The sequence below is a fragment of the Tachypleus tridentatus genome, chromosome 11, assembly GCF_004210375.1.
Source record: "Tachypleus tridentatus isolate NWPU-2018 chromosome 11, ASM421037v1, whole genome shotgun sequence".
In the NCBI taxonomy this organism is placed as follows: Eukaryota; Metazoa; Arthropoda; class Merostomata; order Xiphosura; family Limulidae; genus Tachypleus; species Tachypleus tridentatus.
In genome coordinates this window covers 58,941,106-58,960,936 of record NC_134835.1, presented here as the reverse complement: position 1 = coordinate 58,960,936, position 19,831 = coordinate 58,941,106, and the positions used below count along the sequence as shown (strand labels likewise).

The 19,831-nt window shown below is 32.2% G+C and overlaps 1 protein-coding gene across 8 annotated transcripts in view; it reads left to right on the top strand.

Annotated features, from left to right (window-relative positions):
* The window catches only part of LOC143232235 (interference hedgehog-like), a 99,278-nt gene that overhangs the window by 34,711 nt on the left and 44,736 nt on the right, over positions 1 to 19,831 (top strand). Inside the window, exons 2-3 of one of the 8 annotated variants that reach the window (XM_076467397.1) lie at positions 465 to 562; positions 13,753 to 13,904. The exons of 6 other annotated variants lie outside the window; for them this stretch is intronic. In XM_076467397.1, coding sequence (XP_076323512.1) covers positions 13,886 to 13,904 — 19 coding nt within the window. In that variant the 5' untranslated portion in view covers positions 465 to 562; positions 13,753 to 13,885. The remainder of the gene's footprint in view (positions 1 to 464; positions 563 to 13,752; positions 13,905 to 19,831) is intronic. One more of the 8 variants, XM_076467399.1, reaches the window with a different exon arrangement.

Below are 19,831 nucleotides of genomic sequence, written 5' to 3'. Positions count from 1 at the left end.
ATCGCCAACCAACCACTTTAGAAGAAAAAGCGGAATATTATTGTGTCAGGTACAAAAAGACCAGTTAATGGCATCACACTAACTAGTTACACGTACTAATGTCTCGTCTTTAGTTAAAGTAAAAATAGAATGTTAATATTTGTACTATAATTACTAAAAGAAAATGTTTCGAACAGATTTTAACAGCTATTATAAAACCATTTCTGTCATAATACTTCAGCCAACTCCTAACTAATTTGTAGTTGCGGTTTCCTTAGGAAACTTATCAGTAACTATGTTGGCACGTGGCAAAGTATATTTCTGCAATGGCTAGGTTGGTGGTAAAAACTCTTGTCTCATTATATCCTATCCTTTTGTACCAATAATTCAAACTAAGAGTTTCTTGGTAAGAGCAAAGCTACACAATGAGCTACTTGTAATGCTCTTCATTTTCGAATTTGGAAACCTGATTTTTATACTTACAGGTCATCAGACTTACTAATAAACCAACAAAGCAAGGGAGTGGGCAGACTGAAATTATGGTACAGTTTTATCAAGGCTTTGATACACCGGTCCAAGAAGGGTAATGTGAAAATAAGCTGGTTAAATTAAATTTATTTTTTGAAGTGCATGCAGTAAATAAGCAAGGAATAATGAATGTTTGTAAATGTCTACGTATATAGCTACACATAGCAAACAAATTCTATGGAGAAAAGTATGAAATATTAATGTATATTGGAACAAGAAACTCATTGGCTGAAGAAAAACATATAAATAAATAAAGAAATGACAAAACATCTGTGTTCCACACTCTTCATCTGTTCGCTTTGGATTCAGCTTGAACTTAAAACAGTTTCATTTCTAGTCACATACGAATGGTTTTCATTGTATTAGATTATAATGCTTTCTTTTCAGATACACATTTCCCGCTGGGACAGTGGTAAGTCTCTTCTGAAGTACAGTGCTAAAATCAGGGGCTCGAACCCCCTTGGTGGACACAGGAGACAGCTTGATGTGACTTTACTATAAGAATACACACACAGCTTTAGATATACGTATATCCAGGAGCATGTGTATAAATAATATGAGAAAATTTGTTTTGTTTTCAATTTTGCTCAAAATTACTCAAGAACTATTTACACTTACACTTTAGAACTGATAAACAAGAGGAAAGATAGCCAATGGACATCACTCGTCGCCAACTCTTGTTCTCTAGTTGAATAATTGGATTAACAGTCACTGTACAATGCTTTTCACGGCGAGCACATTCAGTTTAACAGCTTCTAATAATATTATACTGGAACCCCTAATACGCAGATTACGAGTTAAACGCCTTAATGGCCAGGCCTAAAAATAATTAAAAAAAATTCTTTTATTAAATGACTGAAACTGTTATCCTTGTTTTATGCTATATATTTTGTGTTTTTTATTTATTATTGTTTCTCAACTAATGAGAGAAACGTTCACATTGGCAAAGGCTTGAACCAAAGGACATACCTCTCTTAAGCTAATGCATTTTATCGCTATATTAACTATTTTTATTCATGAACTGGCCATGAAAAATCGTTTGATGAACTAACGGTTGATTATGTCTCAGAAGGCGATAGTTACAGCTCTCATTTAACTTATGCAATGATTTAGGTGCTCCAGCTGAAAACACTGAATGTCTCAGGTCTCAGGTATTTATTAAAGCTGTACTAACTGTTCTCATATTTGAATCTTATTATCATTTATTGAATTCAAAGGCTTCCTCTGTGACTTAGTTGTATTGATCACATTAACATCTGTACCCATCTGAATATTAATATTTAAAGTGCTACTTTAGCTGGGATCTACACATTTGTATTTAGGGCTATAAATATATCGTCATCTTTATTGTTGTCCAACATTTTTCTCACATATTTTGATCCTTATAGGTCTACTCAGTCAGATGGCAGATGTAATGCAACAGCTACAGACAGCTTATCCATGGTTCAATACATATCTGCATGTCATGAACCCGCTCTATCTTTCAGGAGTCTTGACAATATAGAAACTAGGTTTGACACGGTAGTGCATCCTCTTCAGTCTGACGCCATATTCAACAGACATCATAAGACTGAAGACGACACACCAATGTGACAAAACTAGTTTCTCTGGTATCAAGACTTCCTTCCATTTACTGCGGTTTTTCACTCACTACAACTTATTATTGAGCTATTTTACTTATCATATAATTAGATACGAGCCTCTTTCGTTTACGATTCAATAATTACTATTTTGTAGAGAGTTACCATAGGTTACTGTTGTCACTCGTTCGTCTCAGTGTTGCTTGTTAAAGCTGACAGAATATAAATACACTCAGTGACTACTTTATTAGGTACACCAGCTCTTTAAAGTAAATACCAAAACAGCGAATTATTTGGCTGCAACTAAATATATAATGCATGTAGACATGGTCAAAAAGTGCAGCTGTTGTACAACTAAACATTAGAATGGAGGAAGATGTGTGATATAAGTGACTTTGAACATGAAATGATTGTTGGTGCCAGATGTGGTGGGTAATTCCAGCATCTCAGAAACTACTGATCTCCTGGGATTTTCATACACTACATTCTATAGAGTTTACAGAAAATGATGAAGAAAAAACAAAACAACAAAAACATCCAGTAGCGGCAGTTCTGTGGATACAAACAACTTGGTAATGAGAGAGGTCAGAAGAGAATAGCCAGACTCGTTCAAACTGACAGAAAGGCCATAAATACTCAAATAACTATATTTTACAACAGCTATTTGCAGTGTAGAAAGACATTTCTGAACGCACAACGCGTCGAACTTTGTAATGGATGAGCTATAACAGCAGAAGACCACGTCGGATTCCACTCCTGTCAGCAAAGAACAGGAATATGAGGTTACGGTGGGCACAGGATTACCAAATTAAACGATTAAAGATTGGTAAAATGTTGCGTAATCTAACGAATCAAGAGCAGATGATATGGTCAGTATTTTGTGTAAACAGCATGAATTCATTGATCCATTCTGCTTTGTGTCAACGGTACAGGCTGGTGGTGACGTAATGATGTGGAGAATGTTTTCTTGGCACATATTAGGCTCTTTGATACCAATTAAACATCAGTTGAATACCACAACGTACTTGAGCATTCTTGCTGATCATATGCATCCCTTTATGACCACAGTCTACCCATTTTCCAATGACTACTTCCATCAGGATAATGCGCCATGTCACAAAACAAGCATCATCTCAAACTGTTTCCACGAACATGACAGTGACTTCAATGGCCTGCACAGTTCCCATATCTCAATTCAATAGAGCACCTTTGGGATAAATTGGAAGAGGAGATTCGCAGCATGAAAGTGTGGTCAACATATTTAACACGTAGGAACTGCTTGATGCTATCGAGTCAGCATGGACCAACATTACTAAGGAATGTTTCCAGCTCCTTGTTGAATCCATGCCGCGAAAACTTCTGACTGTTCTGGAAGCAAAATGGGATTCTACCCGGTACTAGATAGGTGTATCTAATAAAATGCTCACTGAGTGTATGTATCAGACATTGCTGATTTAGCCATTTTAAGTCTTGTTATGAGTGCTAGGAAATTTCTGCTCTGGATAAATTATCATACAGTAACGTCCAAATATGGCTTTTTAACTTAACTTGAAGGTTGGCAAACAGCTAGTGGATTATTATTTGTTAATTTGATAAGTTTTCATTAAATATTGAAGTAATTAAGGTGAGTTTCTTTTAAATGGTGCAGGCGGTAAGTATGTATTCGAACATTTGCACAACCCTTTTTACAAGGTAAGTGACTGAGGTGGTTTTATGAAGTGGGAAACTTCATTACTCCCAGATCTTAACAACTCTTTGCGAACGATTTGCTGTTAAGGTTCACTTCTGAGTTCATATGTAGTTTTCAGGTGTTCTAAAGCTTGTGATCCATTACTTTAACTTGTACCTGTTACATAAGAGTCATGATGTTGGCTATGGAATGAGCATCTTATAAAGCACCTTATAGTTTGTTTATAAATAATTCAAATTTTGTGGTCAGTACCAGAACACTCTTGTGAAAAGGGGAACCAATAGACCGCTTGTTAAATTGCCCTGGTGCAGTCAATGCTTGTACTGAGTTATAATGCATAATGCAATGTTGAAGTATTTTCATCACTGCTATAAATCATGCAACATCCAAATTTACTTTTAGCTGAAAAAGTCTTAGCGTCAACAACAGCTCAGCCATCTTGACTGAATATACATATAATATTTACCGATACGACACGATATAACATACCTTAATTTATCATCTAATTTTCAAAAGCTGGAAACATCACTGTATTATTTAGTTATACTTTATTATATCTCATTTAACTGGCTTTCCAGTGGTACAGCGAATGTCTACGGACTTACAACGTTAAAGTCCAGCTTGTGGCGGGCAGAGCACAAATAGCTAATTGTTTAGTTTTGTGCTTAGTTACAAACAAACTCTTAATTTAACTAACAGTATCCAAGTGAAGTCCTATCCCTTCAGTTTATCTCTTCCCGATTTTAATGATGTTCTTTGCTATATGTTTAAGTGTCTAATACACCTACAATTTTTTGGCTTTTGGACAAACAGTGGGCGGGATTAGTACAATGACTGAATAGATATGCTCTGCTGTTAGATCGAATAAAGACATGCGTGAGATTCTTTGATTCAACATGTTAAAACGCCCTCTATTACATTAAATTTGTAAATTACTGTAGATAAGTCTGGTCCACCTTCAATACACAGTATTGAAAATAGTTTCAAGTAGTCTTTTATTTGTTAGTTTTTAATGGTATTCATCATAAGTTAGTGTACAATTTGATTCATGATCGTACAGTTCTAGTCATAACGTATTGTGGCAGGACCAATTTCATACTTATGTCAGAGGCATAACAGTCCACAAAAAAAATAACGAACTGATGTATCGACAAAACCATAAATCAGTGACTTATCAACACACTCACGGTCAATATTCAATAAAATATATACATGTCATGTAGCAAATAAAGGCAGTCGTATAACTATGGTGAAAATGTTGGTAATATAATGTCATAAAGTCATCCACGTTCGTTCTTATAAATAATATTCAGCAGACATCTATAACTAATGTGATTGTGGAAGATTCTGTGAGTCACATTGTCAATTATGCATCCAAGGTCACGTCTTCAAACTGGGTTCAGTGACGTCGTGTCTCAGTTCACCACGATTACTTCGTTCAACGGAAGACTGGTCTATATTCTTCATGTATATAGACAAACCAATGTTCTGTTGGAACAAATAGCATATTTTCCACATAAAATTATTTTCTTCATTATGCTTATTAATCGTTGTTTGTCAGTATCCTATTATACAAGTGTAATGAGCTTCCGTATGCAAGTAAAGTTTTGTTGATAAGTTTCGGAGTTCCTTTTTTCTGATGTACAACTAATTTGGTCAGAGGTACAACTGGAAGATGTAATAGATCACACAATTAAATCCTGATTATAACACTATGATATGTTGTAGTATTCTTCGCGGTAAAAATTCTGCTGGTACGTTAGTTAGTTTGTTGTTGTTGTTAAATTAGGTAATATACCATATCTGCTGTTCTCACCACGAGTATCTAAACCCGTGTTTTAGCGTTATAAGTCTTCAGATTTACCGTTGGGTCTCTAAGTGGGGAAAACTCAGAAATAAGAGGAAGTTTGAATATCTAAATGATAGGTAGTGTACTGATTAATAGGAAGACATAAACATTAGTGTTGCTAATGTTATAAGAATGTCTTGTTTTGGAAATGTGCACAGAAATATAATATTTCATTTTTAATATTTGAGCCTTGAATTATGAATTATTAAATAACTGTGCTATCCAAGTGTACAGTTAGTGTAGTTGTCAAATTGATATGCTCTTTTCGGGATATGCAATTCATACAAAGATAGGGTGGCAGGACCTTACATAATTAAAACAAGAGAAACATCATTACTCCATCGAAAGACTTCCACAAGATGGTAATGAACCAAAACTAAGATTGCACCGAATCTTAACCTTAAAGACTAAGCGAAGTTATGACACATAAGTAGAATGCTATCATATATTTTATTAGTGTATCCCATCAACATAGAACAAGCCGAAAATCCGAGTTACCAAGAACTATTAAACATTCATAACCCGCTAGTTTAAAGCGCATCACTTGACTTTTCAAGACAATAAAATTCTTAGTGTTTATATTTTCAAACCTAACCTCTACCATATTTAGCACATTACACTTTAGCAATATGTGAATTTTTGATACACCAAAATTATTGTTATAATAAGTAAGTTTGGTATTAACGTCTTGTAATGCTGTAAGTTTTGTTACCTCAGAACTACTCTTATAGAAAGATGGTTTGCTATTAACGTCTAGGAACACAGCAACTGTTGCAACTTTAGAACTAATTTTATAGTAACTGAATTTGTTATTAACGTCTGGAAATACAGTAATTGTTGCTTCCTCAGAACTAATCTTATAGTAAGTGGGTTTACTACTTTAGAGTATTAAACAATAGAAATTTGGGGATGTTTGTATCTTAAATATTGTAGTACCAAAGAGACATGTGAAATAAATTGAACGTACTATTTGAAAGCAAATTTGGAGGTCTCGTTGTAGTTCTTGAGCGGAAAGAACAATACCTTTGTTTAACTTTCATAACTTCATCAATATAAAATACTTGCATTCCGGTGCAGGGTTCATAGATACTTTGATATACTGCTAAACCTACTCTGTTATCCCTAGTTCCTTCTATAGCTACTCCAAACGTGTAGGTACTCGATAAAAAACAAAAACATTAGGACACCTGTATCTCGTACCTGAGCAAATGTACTAAATTTAGTCTTATTAGTTTGTAAGTGGCGGGTGTGAACACAGTTTGAAACATGACACCCCGGTGTCACAGACACAATTTGAGTAAAAATACTTTTGTAAAATGTATGTCTTTTTGTATACAAGAGACTTATATATTTTACTTAAAATCTGCTATATCTCATGTAGATACACATAGCAAAATGGAATTATAGTTAACGCTTATCATCGAATACGAAGTCGGTCAAATAGACTAATCGTGTTTACATTAGGTTAGCTTGATTCGAAAAATATGTTGCTTCCAAAATGATATTACTGAGAAAAAAAAAGTAGAGGATGTGACACAAATAAGGAAACAATGAGGAACAAATAAATTGTTTAGTGGTATGATGTGCTATTTTCGTTTTAGATTTGAAATTTTATTAACGTTAAGTTTAAGAGCAAGCTATTCACTTGAAGCAAAAATAAAAATCCACTTGGCAATCAGTTTAGCTAATTAAATATACTTTTCCCAACTTTCTAGTTATTAAGATGAAAATTTATTGTTCCATCAATGGAGTATTTTAAATGTTAACGGCATTTTCGGCCGTAATCCCAATTACACAGTCAGTGATGAATAATTAGAACACTTATAATTTTATGTCTTGTATCAGTGGTCAGATTTAGCTTATTGGTTATATCTTCAGTACTATGAATTTGAGAGCTGCAAAATGTTGCAGAGCATTTGTACCTTCAGTGTGCTATAATAATGATTGTCAAATTTTACTGTTCAGTCGGATAACAGAAGACAAGAATTGATAGTGGGTGTCGTTGACTATCTCTCTTGCCTCTAGTCTATCAATTTAAAATCATGGAAGGCTATACATAGAGAGCCACTGTGCGGTTTCAAACGAAATATTCAAACAAACAAACGTGTATTGACTCTTCAGTGTTGATTTTTCACTGATTCATGTTTTTCTATACGTCGTTAAAACTTTGAAGTTAGAGAATTAAAAAAAAAAACAAGTGATTTAACTTTATCGATTTAGGATAGGCTTGAACTAACAGTTTTGGTAGTTACATAAATAATACACAATTATTTCTGCATAATAAGATATTATCAGTTAATAACCACATGATTAGGATAATCATGATAATACAGTTACTAAACTAAAAAAATGTGTACACGTTTCATAAGTTCATTATATTATATTCACTTACAGCAGCATCTATTCCAGGCTGTTAATTACAGTTGTATTCTCTCTTTCAGTAGCAAAAATAGTGAAATCTTGATCATAAAAATGTCACTGGCATCCTAGTGAGTGACAGCTGTTATCGCTTAATGAGATCTTCGTTCCTGTAGCCACATTTCAGCAGGCGTGCTATCATGTTACAGATGTCGTCATGGTTAGCTTTGAGTATTGCCAGACTTGGTATAGCTGCAGAACGTTCTGAACATTTGTGACATATAAGTATTTCGTCATATTGCTTTAGTATTCCCTAAGAGTCTTCTTTGATTTTAATGTTCGATTACTAGCGTTCCTAAAGTATTATATTTTATTGGAAAATTTGTTTTCTCATGGTTACCATGGTATTATCTGAGATACCATTTTCATATCTGATTTCATTACATACTTGCTACAGTTTTCTTTAAGTAATATTTTCTGTTGAGAACAGATATTCTATTTTGGATGAGTGGAGTGAAATTTGAAAAAAGTAATACGTGGTATAATAGAATGTTTAAACTTTTTGGGAGGGTGGAATGAACTTATTTTACACAAAATCTTTTCCAAAAATGAGAGTTTTGTCAGCTTTTCAGGAGCATATTTCGAAAACTTAGTAAATACAGCGGGATTCAGATTTAAAAAATAAAGTAAAAGTATTTAAGAAATAAGTCTTTATAATAAGATGTACCCAGCGGTAAGTCTGCGGACTTATAACGTTCAAATCCGTTGTTCAATTTATCGTAATGGACACAGCAGATAGCTCAGTGTCTTTGCTTTACAAGAATGAACTATAATAAGGTCTATAATCATTTTACTTTTCTGAAACCTTATGTCAAATATATTTCTATGAATCGCTGTTATACTAAGCTTCTGTAATAAGTTATTTTTAAATCAACATTATTCTCTTAGAAAAAATCTACAATAAGGAAAGAAGTTAAAACTCAAAACAGCACGCAACAAGTTATTGTTTCTAAGTGTTAACTTTAGCAATTCTATTTATCAAGGTACAAAAAGGAATTATTAGAATTTTTAGTAGACTGTCAACAGAATAGTGTTCGAAGGAATATTTAATAAAACGGTCTATACGCTATACTGAGTTGAATATATGGTTTTGTAATTTTCTTTATATTTGATGTATATCACTTTATATTTTGATATTAATAGATGAACATCGCAATATTGAAATTCAGAATAATAATTTTGTTTAGAAAATGCCAAATTTTAACAATTAAACATAGAATGAAAATGTCATATTTTGAATTTTGTAAAGCATAGTTTTTGAGTAAGTTTCCAGATATTTGTAGCAAAATATGTTTGATCTGAAAATATAAAACCGTGTCCCCAAGATATTTCAGAAGTAGTCAAAAGTGTTTCTAGCTGTCATGTTTTATAAAAGAGAAGGAATATTACTGTCAATTGCGTGTAGATTTGAAGTAAGCGTTATTATGCGATATAAGTATAGATGTTTACTTTATTAATTGTAAAGAAATCCTGAGAAAAAACTGAAACTGAACTTGTAAACTACGGAACTGTTTTGTCCAAAACCGCACTGTTTATGGACACACGGATACTTCAGCAATCCTTTCTAGTAAAGCTTACGGTTACTTAGTAATCGCAGATTCTGTTGTGGCTCAGTCTCATACAATGACCACTCAATATCACGTCTTCAATATTTTACCAGATTAATTATAGCTTATTTTCCTTTTCGCGTCCTGACTGATCTAATATGAAAGTATGTTTTAATAAAATTCTCAAAACTCCTGACCTTAAACAAAATTTTCAAACTTGTGGGCTATTGTTTTTATTTAAAAAATGATAGTTTTGTTAATATATACATATATAAGTAAAGAGTGCTAATACTATACATAAATTACGTATGAGGTATATAGACGATATATAACTTGATGAAAATTAGCATAAGAACCAAAACTGAGATAAGTATTATGAAACTAACAATAAATAAAATTATCCCTTGCCAGTTCCTTTTATTATTCTTTAGCTCTCAACAGAAAATGTCTGTGGTCATAGCACCAAATGACATTGGTGATATTTCATTTATGAGACATAACATAAACGCTAATATCAAACTAGTTAGCTGTTACGAAAGATCAATTTAGGGTTAAAAGTTGAGTGCTTTGACCTACAACGTCATTTGGCTTGAACTTTGACCATATAATTATTATTTTTTCTTTAGATCAATTTCAACTGTACTTCTTTTTGTGTCAGATTATATCGTGTTGTGGCTTCGTTTTTTGTTTTTGGCCCAAAATCGGCAATATGTATTAATATATATATCTCTTAAGATGATATGACAAAACATTGAATGTGTTGGTCTAAAAGAGAATCAGATATGGATTTCGAAAACACAAATCCTCTCGTCTTGTTATGTTCCACTTACAACACAATCTATCATATATCAAAGTCACATTACATCCTGTTTATTAGCTGATTTGAAAAATGATTGTTTAATAATGTACCACAAGGGTAACTTCAAATTTGAAATACATACTTGACTTATTTATTAATATGCCCGTTACTTGTAATTATAGCTCCTATTAAATCGATTATATCAATAAAAATTTAACTTTTAACTGTTTATTTAATTATATCGTGAACAAAGTCCTCAAACAAAAATCACCTTTAAGTCATACATGGATCTTTAATAATGTATTTTATAATTACTTTACGGTTGATAATTTTATTTGATTTTTCGCTACATCCCACGATACCTGTTTATTGTACGCCATTATCCTTCAATGCTGTTTTCTTCAAGAAGTGTTGATTCGTTTAACAAAGACGGTTGGGTGCTCTTATTTATCAAAATAAGGGTATTGTTCTATGGGGTATTTAGAGTATCCTTCTGTAAGATAACCATATACGTGGAACAGATTGTGTTATAACGTCTACTAAACAGCATAGACGGCAGCACAACTGTCACTGGTTACTGAACTACACCAAAAGCGAAACTAACGTAACTTGCAGCTCATTCTCTTCCAAAAAAAAAACAAAAAACAGACAATACAATTCATGAAAGATAAAATTGTTTTCATTCCTGCTGCTTGAAATTTGTGGAAAAATTGTTTTAAAGAGACAGTTTTTATTTTCCTAGAAAAACTATAGAACTATAGACATTTCAGATTTGTGAATCATAATATTTAGACAAAATTCATTTTTACAATAAAAGTTAAAAAGTTCTAGTTTTAATAGGTTGGCACTTTAAAGAAAAGGCTGCATTTAACTTGTAAGTTTGTAATCAGGGATGTTCTATCTCAGCATAGTGTATACTTATTTTCAAAAAGTAAGTAAAAAGTAGTTCTGAAAAAACATTCAACGGGGAAATGAACAGACGCATTCTTTAAGAGAAATTTTATGCGTTTTTTATAATCAACTGATACATTTTCATTAGAGTCAAGAAATACGCGTATACGTAAGCTAAGTTGTTTGATAAGAATAGAAGATTCATTAAAACTAGAAGTAAGGTAAAGCCATTTGAAACATAGTGCAGAAAAAGAAATAAGTTAAACAGAACAGCTCCCGATCTACATCAACGTTATTTGATCATTCTTACTATATGGATGTAGCGTGTATGTCAATATCTATGTATGTGACCAAAACTTTTTCACCATTTATTGAATGACACCATAAACAAAATTCCACATAGAATTTCAAACTTTGTACCGTTATAAAAATAATTATTGTATATGCAACAACGATTAGTTTGTAACAGAATACAATTCTAAATAAAAGTGCTCTCCTCACAACAAGAACACAACTTCAATTAGGACTACACGTGAGAATTTGGTTATATCTTTATTGATGTAATTTTTAAATGTCGTACTGAGAAACTGGAGTCCATAAAACAACCATTATTATTCCAACAAGGGGGTCCCCAGCTGGTACAGCGGTGGATTTACAATGTATAATCAGAGGTTCTCTTCCCCTCAGTGGATTCAGCAGATAGCCCGGTGTGGCTTTGCTATAAAAATACCCTGTAATAAACGGTCCCAGTTTTAATATGACATATGTCATGCTGATAAAAAATTTCACTAAGACTGTGATTCTATTACTTTTAGCCTAGGTTAATAAATTACTAGCAAATGGTCCTTTCTTATTAAGTTTGTTTAGTTAATTAACAACGTTGCATGTAAATATCTTAAGTACAGATTCACCGTCACTAAGTAGAAAACTTTTAAGATACTGACCATTAATATATTTGCATTTCATTTTTACAAATATTATATTTAAAAAAATTACGACAATCAAGCTCTCTTTAAACTACATGTTCGAATATCAGCAAGTTTAATGTCGCATTTCAAGTTCAACTTATTTGGTTTTATTAAAAACGAATGTACGGTGTGCGTTTTTATGAAGCTTTCGTCGCCTGGCGAGCAAGAGTTGTCTAGAAATTAATTTGGTACGCGTGGTTAGTCTTCATTCAAGCAAAAAGGAAAGTATAAAACGTACTGATATTTAAAATGCAAAAAAAAAAATTATGAAAATTCTCGCATCGTAACAGCGACCTTAACGCTAGTCTTTTTGACTGATAGCAAATAAAAATCTACACGATTGACAGCCAGCATGAAAGCTAAGACATTGAACATTTTCTGATAGAATATCTACATGTTTCTTTTTGTTTACAAAGTATGAAGCACATGTAAATGTGGTACCTCAGTCATAACATCAAGGTACTGTTAGTATTTTGTTTTGTTACTGTTCTTGTTTTTATGAAAAGAATAATTAATAAATACATATGTTTGCTACAAAAGTCTAATTTAATATTGATATAACCTTTCTTAACATCATACGTAGTACAGTTTGTCAATAGGATTCAGACATGGCCGTACTTCACGAGAGAAATAAAAACCTACACGTCACTCACTAAGATGGTCAGGTGGGTTAAAGCGTTCGACTCGTAATCTGAGAGTCGCGGGTTCGAATCCCGGTCGCACCAATAATGCTAGTCCTTTCAGCCGTGAGGGCGTTATAATGTGACGGTCAATGCCACTATTCGTTGGTAAAAGAGTAGCCCAAGAGTTGGCGGTGGGTGGTGATGACTAACTGTTTTCACTCTAGTCTTACACTGCTAAATTAGGGACGGCTAGCGCAAATAACCCTCGAGTAGCTTTGCGCGAAATTAAAAACAACAAACAAAAAAACACTCACTAAGTGCCGTTACAAGTGGAAATGATTAACTGTTTATATAAATATTACATTTGTTACTTAAGAAGGAAATATATAGAAAGAGTTAATGTACTGGTTAAAAAAAAAGTTGTAGTTTAGAAAGTCATTGAACACAGAATAAAACACGTGGCAAATGTTCGTAATAGATTAAGATAAAGTCTGTGTCGTGGCTTACCATACAGTTTAACAAAATAAATTCGTGTGACAGTATTCGAGTGTTTCAAATATCTGCTCTCTAATCCAGTTTAATATTTCAGACAAATGATAAAATTAACCATTTTATTTAGTTTGTTGCAGTACATAAATTAATTTATTTATTAACTTATAACTCTTATTTCAAATATCTAATTAGTAATATTAAATGTTGTAGTTTTTTACAAATTAACTTATTACCTAGTCTATTTAAAAGTGACTTATTTTAATATGATGATATTGTAAAGTTTCACTGTTCCTCAAGTCTAGTTAAAGTTGACTTGTACTTTGTATATGTAGTAGTTATTGATGTTAGAAGGAATGGGCCTAGGAAAATAATGTTAACTTCTTTACAGGAACAAACCTTTAAATCGTTTCAAAGTGACTTTACGCTTTTCGTACATGTGAAGACGTAGTTTCTCAATAAAAACATCAATAAACTGTGATATCATCGAAATTTCACAAATAAATACGAAACAGTCGTGATAAATGATGTACTTAACTCCAAGTGAGTAGTTAAATTCATTTTCTTAACATGAAATACCACAATAAGCGTAGGCCTAAAATTATATTTTCTATTGAAATAAGAACACCTAGCATACACACATACATATATATATAATAAATAAGCACAGTCTACATTGCTCGTGACACACACGATCTTTGCCTATTTGTTACTAACTTCTAACTTTCTTTATCCGCAAGAGGAGTGACTTTAAAAATTTGATTCACTTTCACTTATGTTAAATATAAAAATAATAGTTCCCAAGTGGACGTAAGTGAATATTGTTTATTTTTAATGTTACTATGACATTTATAATAGGTTTAAAAGCAAAGTTAATCAAAATCTGCATTACTAGAATAACGGAGAAACTATTCCTTGAGTTTATACGGAACAAAAAATAATCTATTTTGGACTGGCTAATTATCTTTCCAAAACGAATCGTGTTATTTCACATCAAATACATAAAGCAAACACTTTGACTACCCCAAAAATCCTCGTACGAAAATACAGTACATAACTAATTTTGGCCTTTAGTCTACGACTTCTACATGTTCAAACTTGTAACGTAGCAAGGATACATTGTTCTCTTTTTTGTCATTAGTGCGGTATTAAGGTTGAAATTAGTTAGGTACTATACTTACGTAACAGCGTAATGTTTCAGTATTACATATCATATATTGTGTGTAATGTCGATATGTATCCTCAAAGTGTCATGTAGTTTGAATAGTATTGCTTATTACATATAATAACAGGACATTAACAGTTCCATGAATATGCCTTACCCAATGAAGCTAGTTACGTGCCTTCCCTTATTTAATATGGATTCAAAGTTTGAAAAAGCAGTTATTTCTCACCATCTTGATAGTTTACTTTTTTTTTGTCTTTTATATGTATGGCACTAGATACTTATATGAAAAACAACAACACATAAAACACTATTGTAGCAAGTATACACTGACGTCAAACCTAAATAAATGAAAGATGTAAGATAAATCAAGTCATCAAATCTTACAATATTTTAACTCTGTTTGGCTCATTACAATTACGTCAACAACGTATTAGCATTCACCTCATGTTATTAAGTAAGTATTCAGGCTGATAATGATTGTCCATTTGCACAACATGCACAGTTTACCATATTGAAGGTCGAACCTTTCTCATTCTGTGAACAATAAAGTTATTATATACTATAGGAAATATTTTGCCTATACACTCGTTAACAGTGATTTCACAGGTCATTAAATTATTCTAGCTACTATATACTTGACTTTTATATTATAGAATTATTTTAGTAAATGTATCATTGTTTAAATGCTTCGTCATTGTATCAGTACTATGTTGGCATGGGCTGTTAATACTTTGTTTGTGAATCACTGATAGATGAATAATGTCTATATAAAAACTTGTGGTGATGCTCAATTGATTATAAAATTTCTATTGGAACATGTTATTAATACATGTTATGTGTATTAATGTATTCGATATCTTAAGTGTACGTTAATCGCTCGTCATAAAATGTATAATCGCGATTCTGTTTTGGACGTCTTTGTTGATGGTGAATGCAATAACCTTTCTATTATTTTTTGTAATGTAACCTTTAAAGGTCTTCAGGAGCTGGTATTTTGTTCTTACAAATATAAAGATATATAAATGTGTTTCTCACAACTTATAGAACGCAGCCGTTTTGTAGAAGGACACACCTTGAATCACGACATAGTCATTAAAAAAGTCAAAAGCTGTTAAGGCTCCATCGTTACTAGCCGTGTTTTCATTTCTTGCGCATAAAAAAAGAGTGAAAGCCTTTTATAACACCTAGGACTTAGGCATCCATTAAAGACGTTAAACTATTAGGCGTGACCATTGGTTATTATACTACAGATTGAAAGATCTAGGGTTTGAAACTCATTATGTCACTAAATACGAATTGTACTTCAACTGTGAATGTGTGTGTGTAAAACTGGCAACCAATCCCGTTATTCACTTCAAACAACTGTACTAAACTCTTGTGACAGTAAGTATTGCTAACTGATTTTTTTTCACTTTGGTGAGCAGTCACAATTAGGGACAGCTATACCTATATTCTAGGGACATCTCACCTGATTGCTAATTCCAGGTGTGTTTAAGGCGCCTTTCAAGCTAAAATTCGTAATTTTCAAATTTACAAAATATTTCTAGAGTATTTTTTCAATATAGTCGTTAAATTATTTCCAAAAATTACTGTTACGTTTAATTCTATTGATAAATTTAAGATATTTGAGATATTAAAGAGCAGTAGTGGTTCCATCATTCTGTCTATTCGCTACGTTAGGTCGGAAATTTGGTTTTCTGAATTTCGTGGTTATCTCTTGATATCCATTCTGGAATTCTCATGGTGTCCGACCCTTGCTTAATTTTATCCATGGTGAAATATTACACACTGTTTACCATTATCGTTGTCTTGATTGAAATCACTTGACATTTTATCTCTGATTCATTAAGGTAACACTTATAAGATGTTTTCTCAAATATAATTTACTTTTGCCTGAACTAATTTATAAAGTGACTTAAAATCTATTTCCCCTCCTAGCAGTTGAAACATTTACGAAATTATCTAATATGAGAAAAAACGTTTGGTGCAAACAATTTCTGTATTAGTAACATAAAAGTTAATGTTACACGTAGGGAAACACAAGTTTTAGTAACATAGAAAAACGACTTATTTTTATAGTTGTTTTGCGTGTATTTACTAATTAATCTCTGTATAAAAAATTTGCACTTGTGATGTATCCAGGTGTTAACAAGACATTACAAGCCATTGAGTATTCATACCTCATACTAGTATGAATGATCTCCCAGAGGTGAATGATATGACTAGATAGTCATATAGTTGTTAGTTATTATATAGTTGTTAGATATAGTTGTTTTCGAAGTTTTAGGTTCATTAGGTGTTTCATTTATCGTTAAAATACGAGGATTTTGTGTGCAAGCTAAATTGTAAAACAAATATATCTTTGGCTACAAATTTAAAACACGTTCTAAGTGTACACATTATATTTCCGAATATATATAAAAATAGAGGTGTATAAAATGTTTGTTTGTTCTTGAATTTCGTGAAAAGCTACACGAGGGCTATCTGCACTAGCCATCCCTAATTTAACAGTGTAAGACTAGCGGGAAGGCGGCTAATCATCACCACCCACTGCCAACTCGTGAGTTACTTTTTTATCAATAAATAATGGGACTGACCGTAACTTTATAACACTCCTACGGCTAAAAGGTCGAACTGACCATGTCTGGCCTTTGTATGAAACAAGTTCATTGTCTTTCGGTAGTACTGTAAAACAATTTAATGATAACTTTTAATGCAATGACTGTCAATATCAGCTTGAAAACTACTCCTGAAAAATAGTGACATACTCGAGGTTTTTCAGAGATCAAGTAATGAGCTGAGATATTGTATATCTTTAAAACTGACCATCATTTAAAAAAAAAAAAGAACAAACATAATATATTTTTCTGTAACAGAAACTTTAAGCTATTTCCATAATTCATTATCTAAGGCCTTCTCCTCCGTAAATGAGGTTGGTTATAAAATTTGGAAATGGCATACAACAATTTGAACAATAAATAGAGAACAACAATCGCTGTTGAATTCGATTTCCAGTAAAAAAATAACTAGCTGAAATTATGATTTAAAGAATCAGAAATTCTGACAGTCACACCAGATTATGAAATAATTTTATTAAAGATACTGTTAAATTACATTGTGTACTTGCTTTTACCTTATTTTTTATTATTATTTTTACTTACATAAAAACAGCACATCTCCTATTTCTGAAATAACAAAAGTTATATTCTCTAAAATGATTGGGTTTCTTTAATTCGAACAAGCATTTAACTTTAGATAAATCATTATTTTACGCTCGCCGATACCTTACAAGATATGTTTACAACGTAGTAATAAATTTCAAAACTGAAAAAATTAGTCCAAACTATAGATATTGAATTTGTTGGTTGAAGAAGGATGCTTATATAAAAAATCTTGAACGTAAGTGAAACCCAATACCATTCGAATGTGTGACAAGAATATATGAAGTAAAATAATATCATAGATTACATTACAACAAAAAATGAGATTTTGTTGTTACGTGTTACCAACTTAAAATTAGAACCTTACGAATTATTATGGGAGGTTTATAAGAGTTAAAACGATAACTTATCGTAGTATAGAACAAATATTTATAAAGAGTGACAATAAAACATGAGGTATCATTTAGTCATTTTTATTCGCGAAACAGGCACCACTTTCCTTAATTAAGGATCTACTATATTTCGAGCTTGTTGAGACTCATTTATCATAAATGGAGTTGAATGGTACAATTAAGTGATAAGTTAATTAAACAAAGCCTGTCATTTTAAAAGCGTTACAAGAAATAATTCAGAGGAAATTTTCTTTAGAAATGCGATAAACCAATTAAACAGAAACATACCTCAATAATAAACCACCAACTACTGATTTTTAGAAAAATGAATTTCTTTAAATAATCATTTCTTTCCTAACATATAAATAGTTTTAAACTGTGTGATTTCACAGCGTCAAGTTGGTTTATAATTCCCATCTATAAAATTGATTTTTATTATCCGAATTAGTATAACTAATATTTATGTAAATACGTTGTACGTAAATACGTAAGTTGTTGAAATATAGGATATTTTTTCAAATACTTCAGGCCCGGCATGGCCTAGCGTGTTAAGGCGTGCGACTCGTAATCTGAGGGTCGCGGGTTCGCATCTCCGTCACGCCAAACATGCTCGCCCTTTCAGCCGTGGTGGCGTTATAAACTGACAGTCAATTCCACTATTCGTTGGTAAAAGAGTAGCCCAAGTGTTGGCGGTGGGTGGTGATGACTAGCTGCCTTCCCTCTAGTCTTACACTGCTAAATTAGGGACGGTTAGCACAAATTCACAAACAAACAAATACTTCATGTTTCAAAAACTTTGGTCTTTCGTAAAGTTGTAAGTTAATTTACTAAAAAGACAAGTTTAACTCAAAATCAGAAAGATAAGTTAATAACCAGATTCTATGTATATTATGTGCTTTTTTATGTGCAACTGTTGCATTACTAAATTGTGCTTACATAAATTAAGCATTTTATCTGTTGATTTCCACCTAGTTTTCTCTCATGGACGTAGTGATTATTATATATATTGTGAAAGCATTAGTATAAAAAAATGAAAAGCGATATTTATTATGAAAGTTATAAAACTATTGTATAGCCCGTCAAAATTTTATTGGACAAATACTACCATTCAAACAAAGTTATAAACCCTAACCTCACATTTCATAGCTAACTGAAATAAATAAACTTACGAAATCAAGCTTCACCAACAAAGGTGCAGTCAAGGCAGTCAAACAATGGTAAGTTCCTTTTTGAGCCAATTAAACTAAGAGCATCTCATGAAAGTTAAAACTGTTCTATAACACCCCGTAATAGGTAAAATATAACATCACATAATGGTAAAAAAATACCATAGCAACTCATAATAGTGAAAAAAACCACTACGTAACAGCCAATAATAGTTAAAAACCACTCTATAACACCCCATAATAATTAAAACTAAACGATGTTTTTGCTTTCATGATAAATTTTATACTCTTAGTTCTAGACTAGTTGATCCCACACTACGTCTTTAATTTAGACTTATAATCTCAACATTCACTAACCTATAAGGTTTCACACACTTCCCTCACGGCCCTCTAGTTCCCCACCTCTAAAATCGTAATAGGCAGACAGTACTCAAACTATTCTATCTGAATAAATGCATTTTATCTTTTTATATTACTCCTATTACGAGATATCAAACGTAAGGTGAAGTGACATATAATAATTTTTTATATAGATTAGATTTGAAAGAAAATCAGCTATGCAAAGAGCAATTTTCTGTCTGTT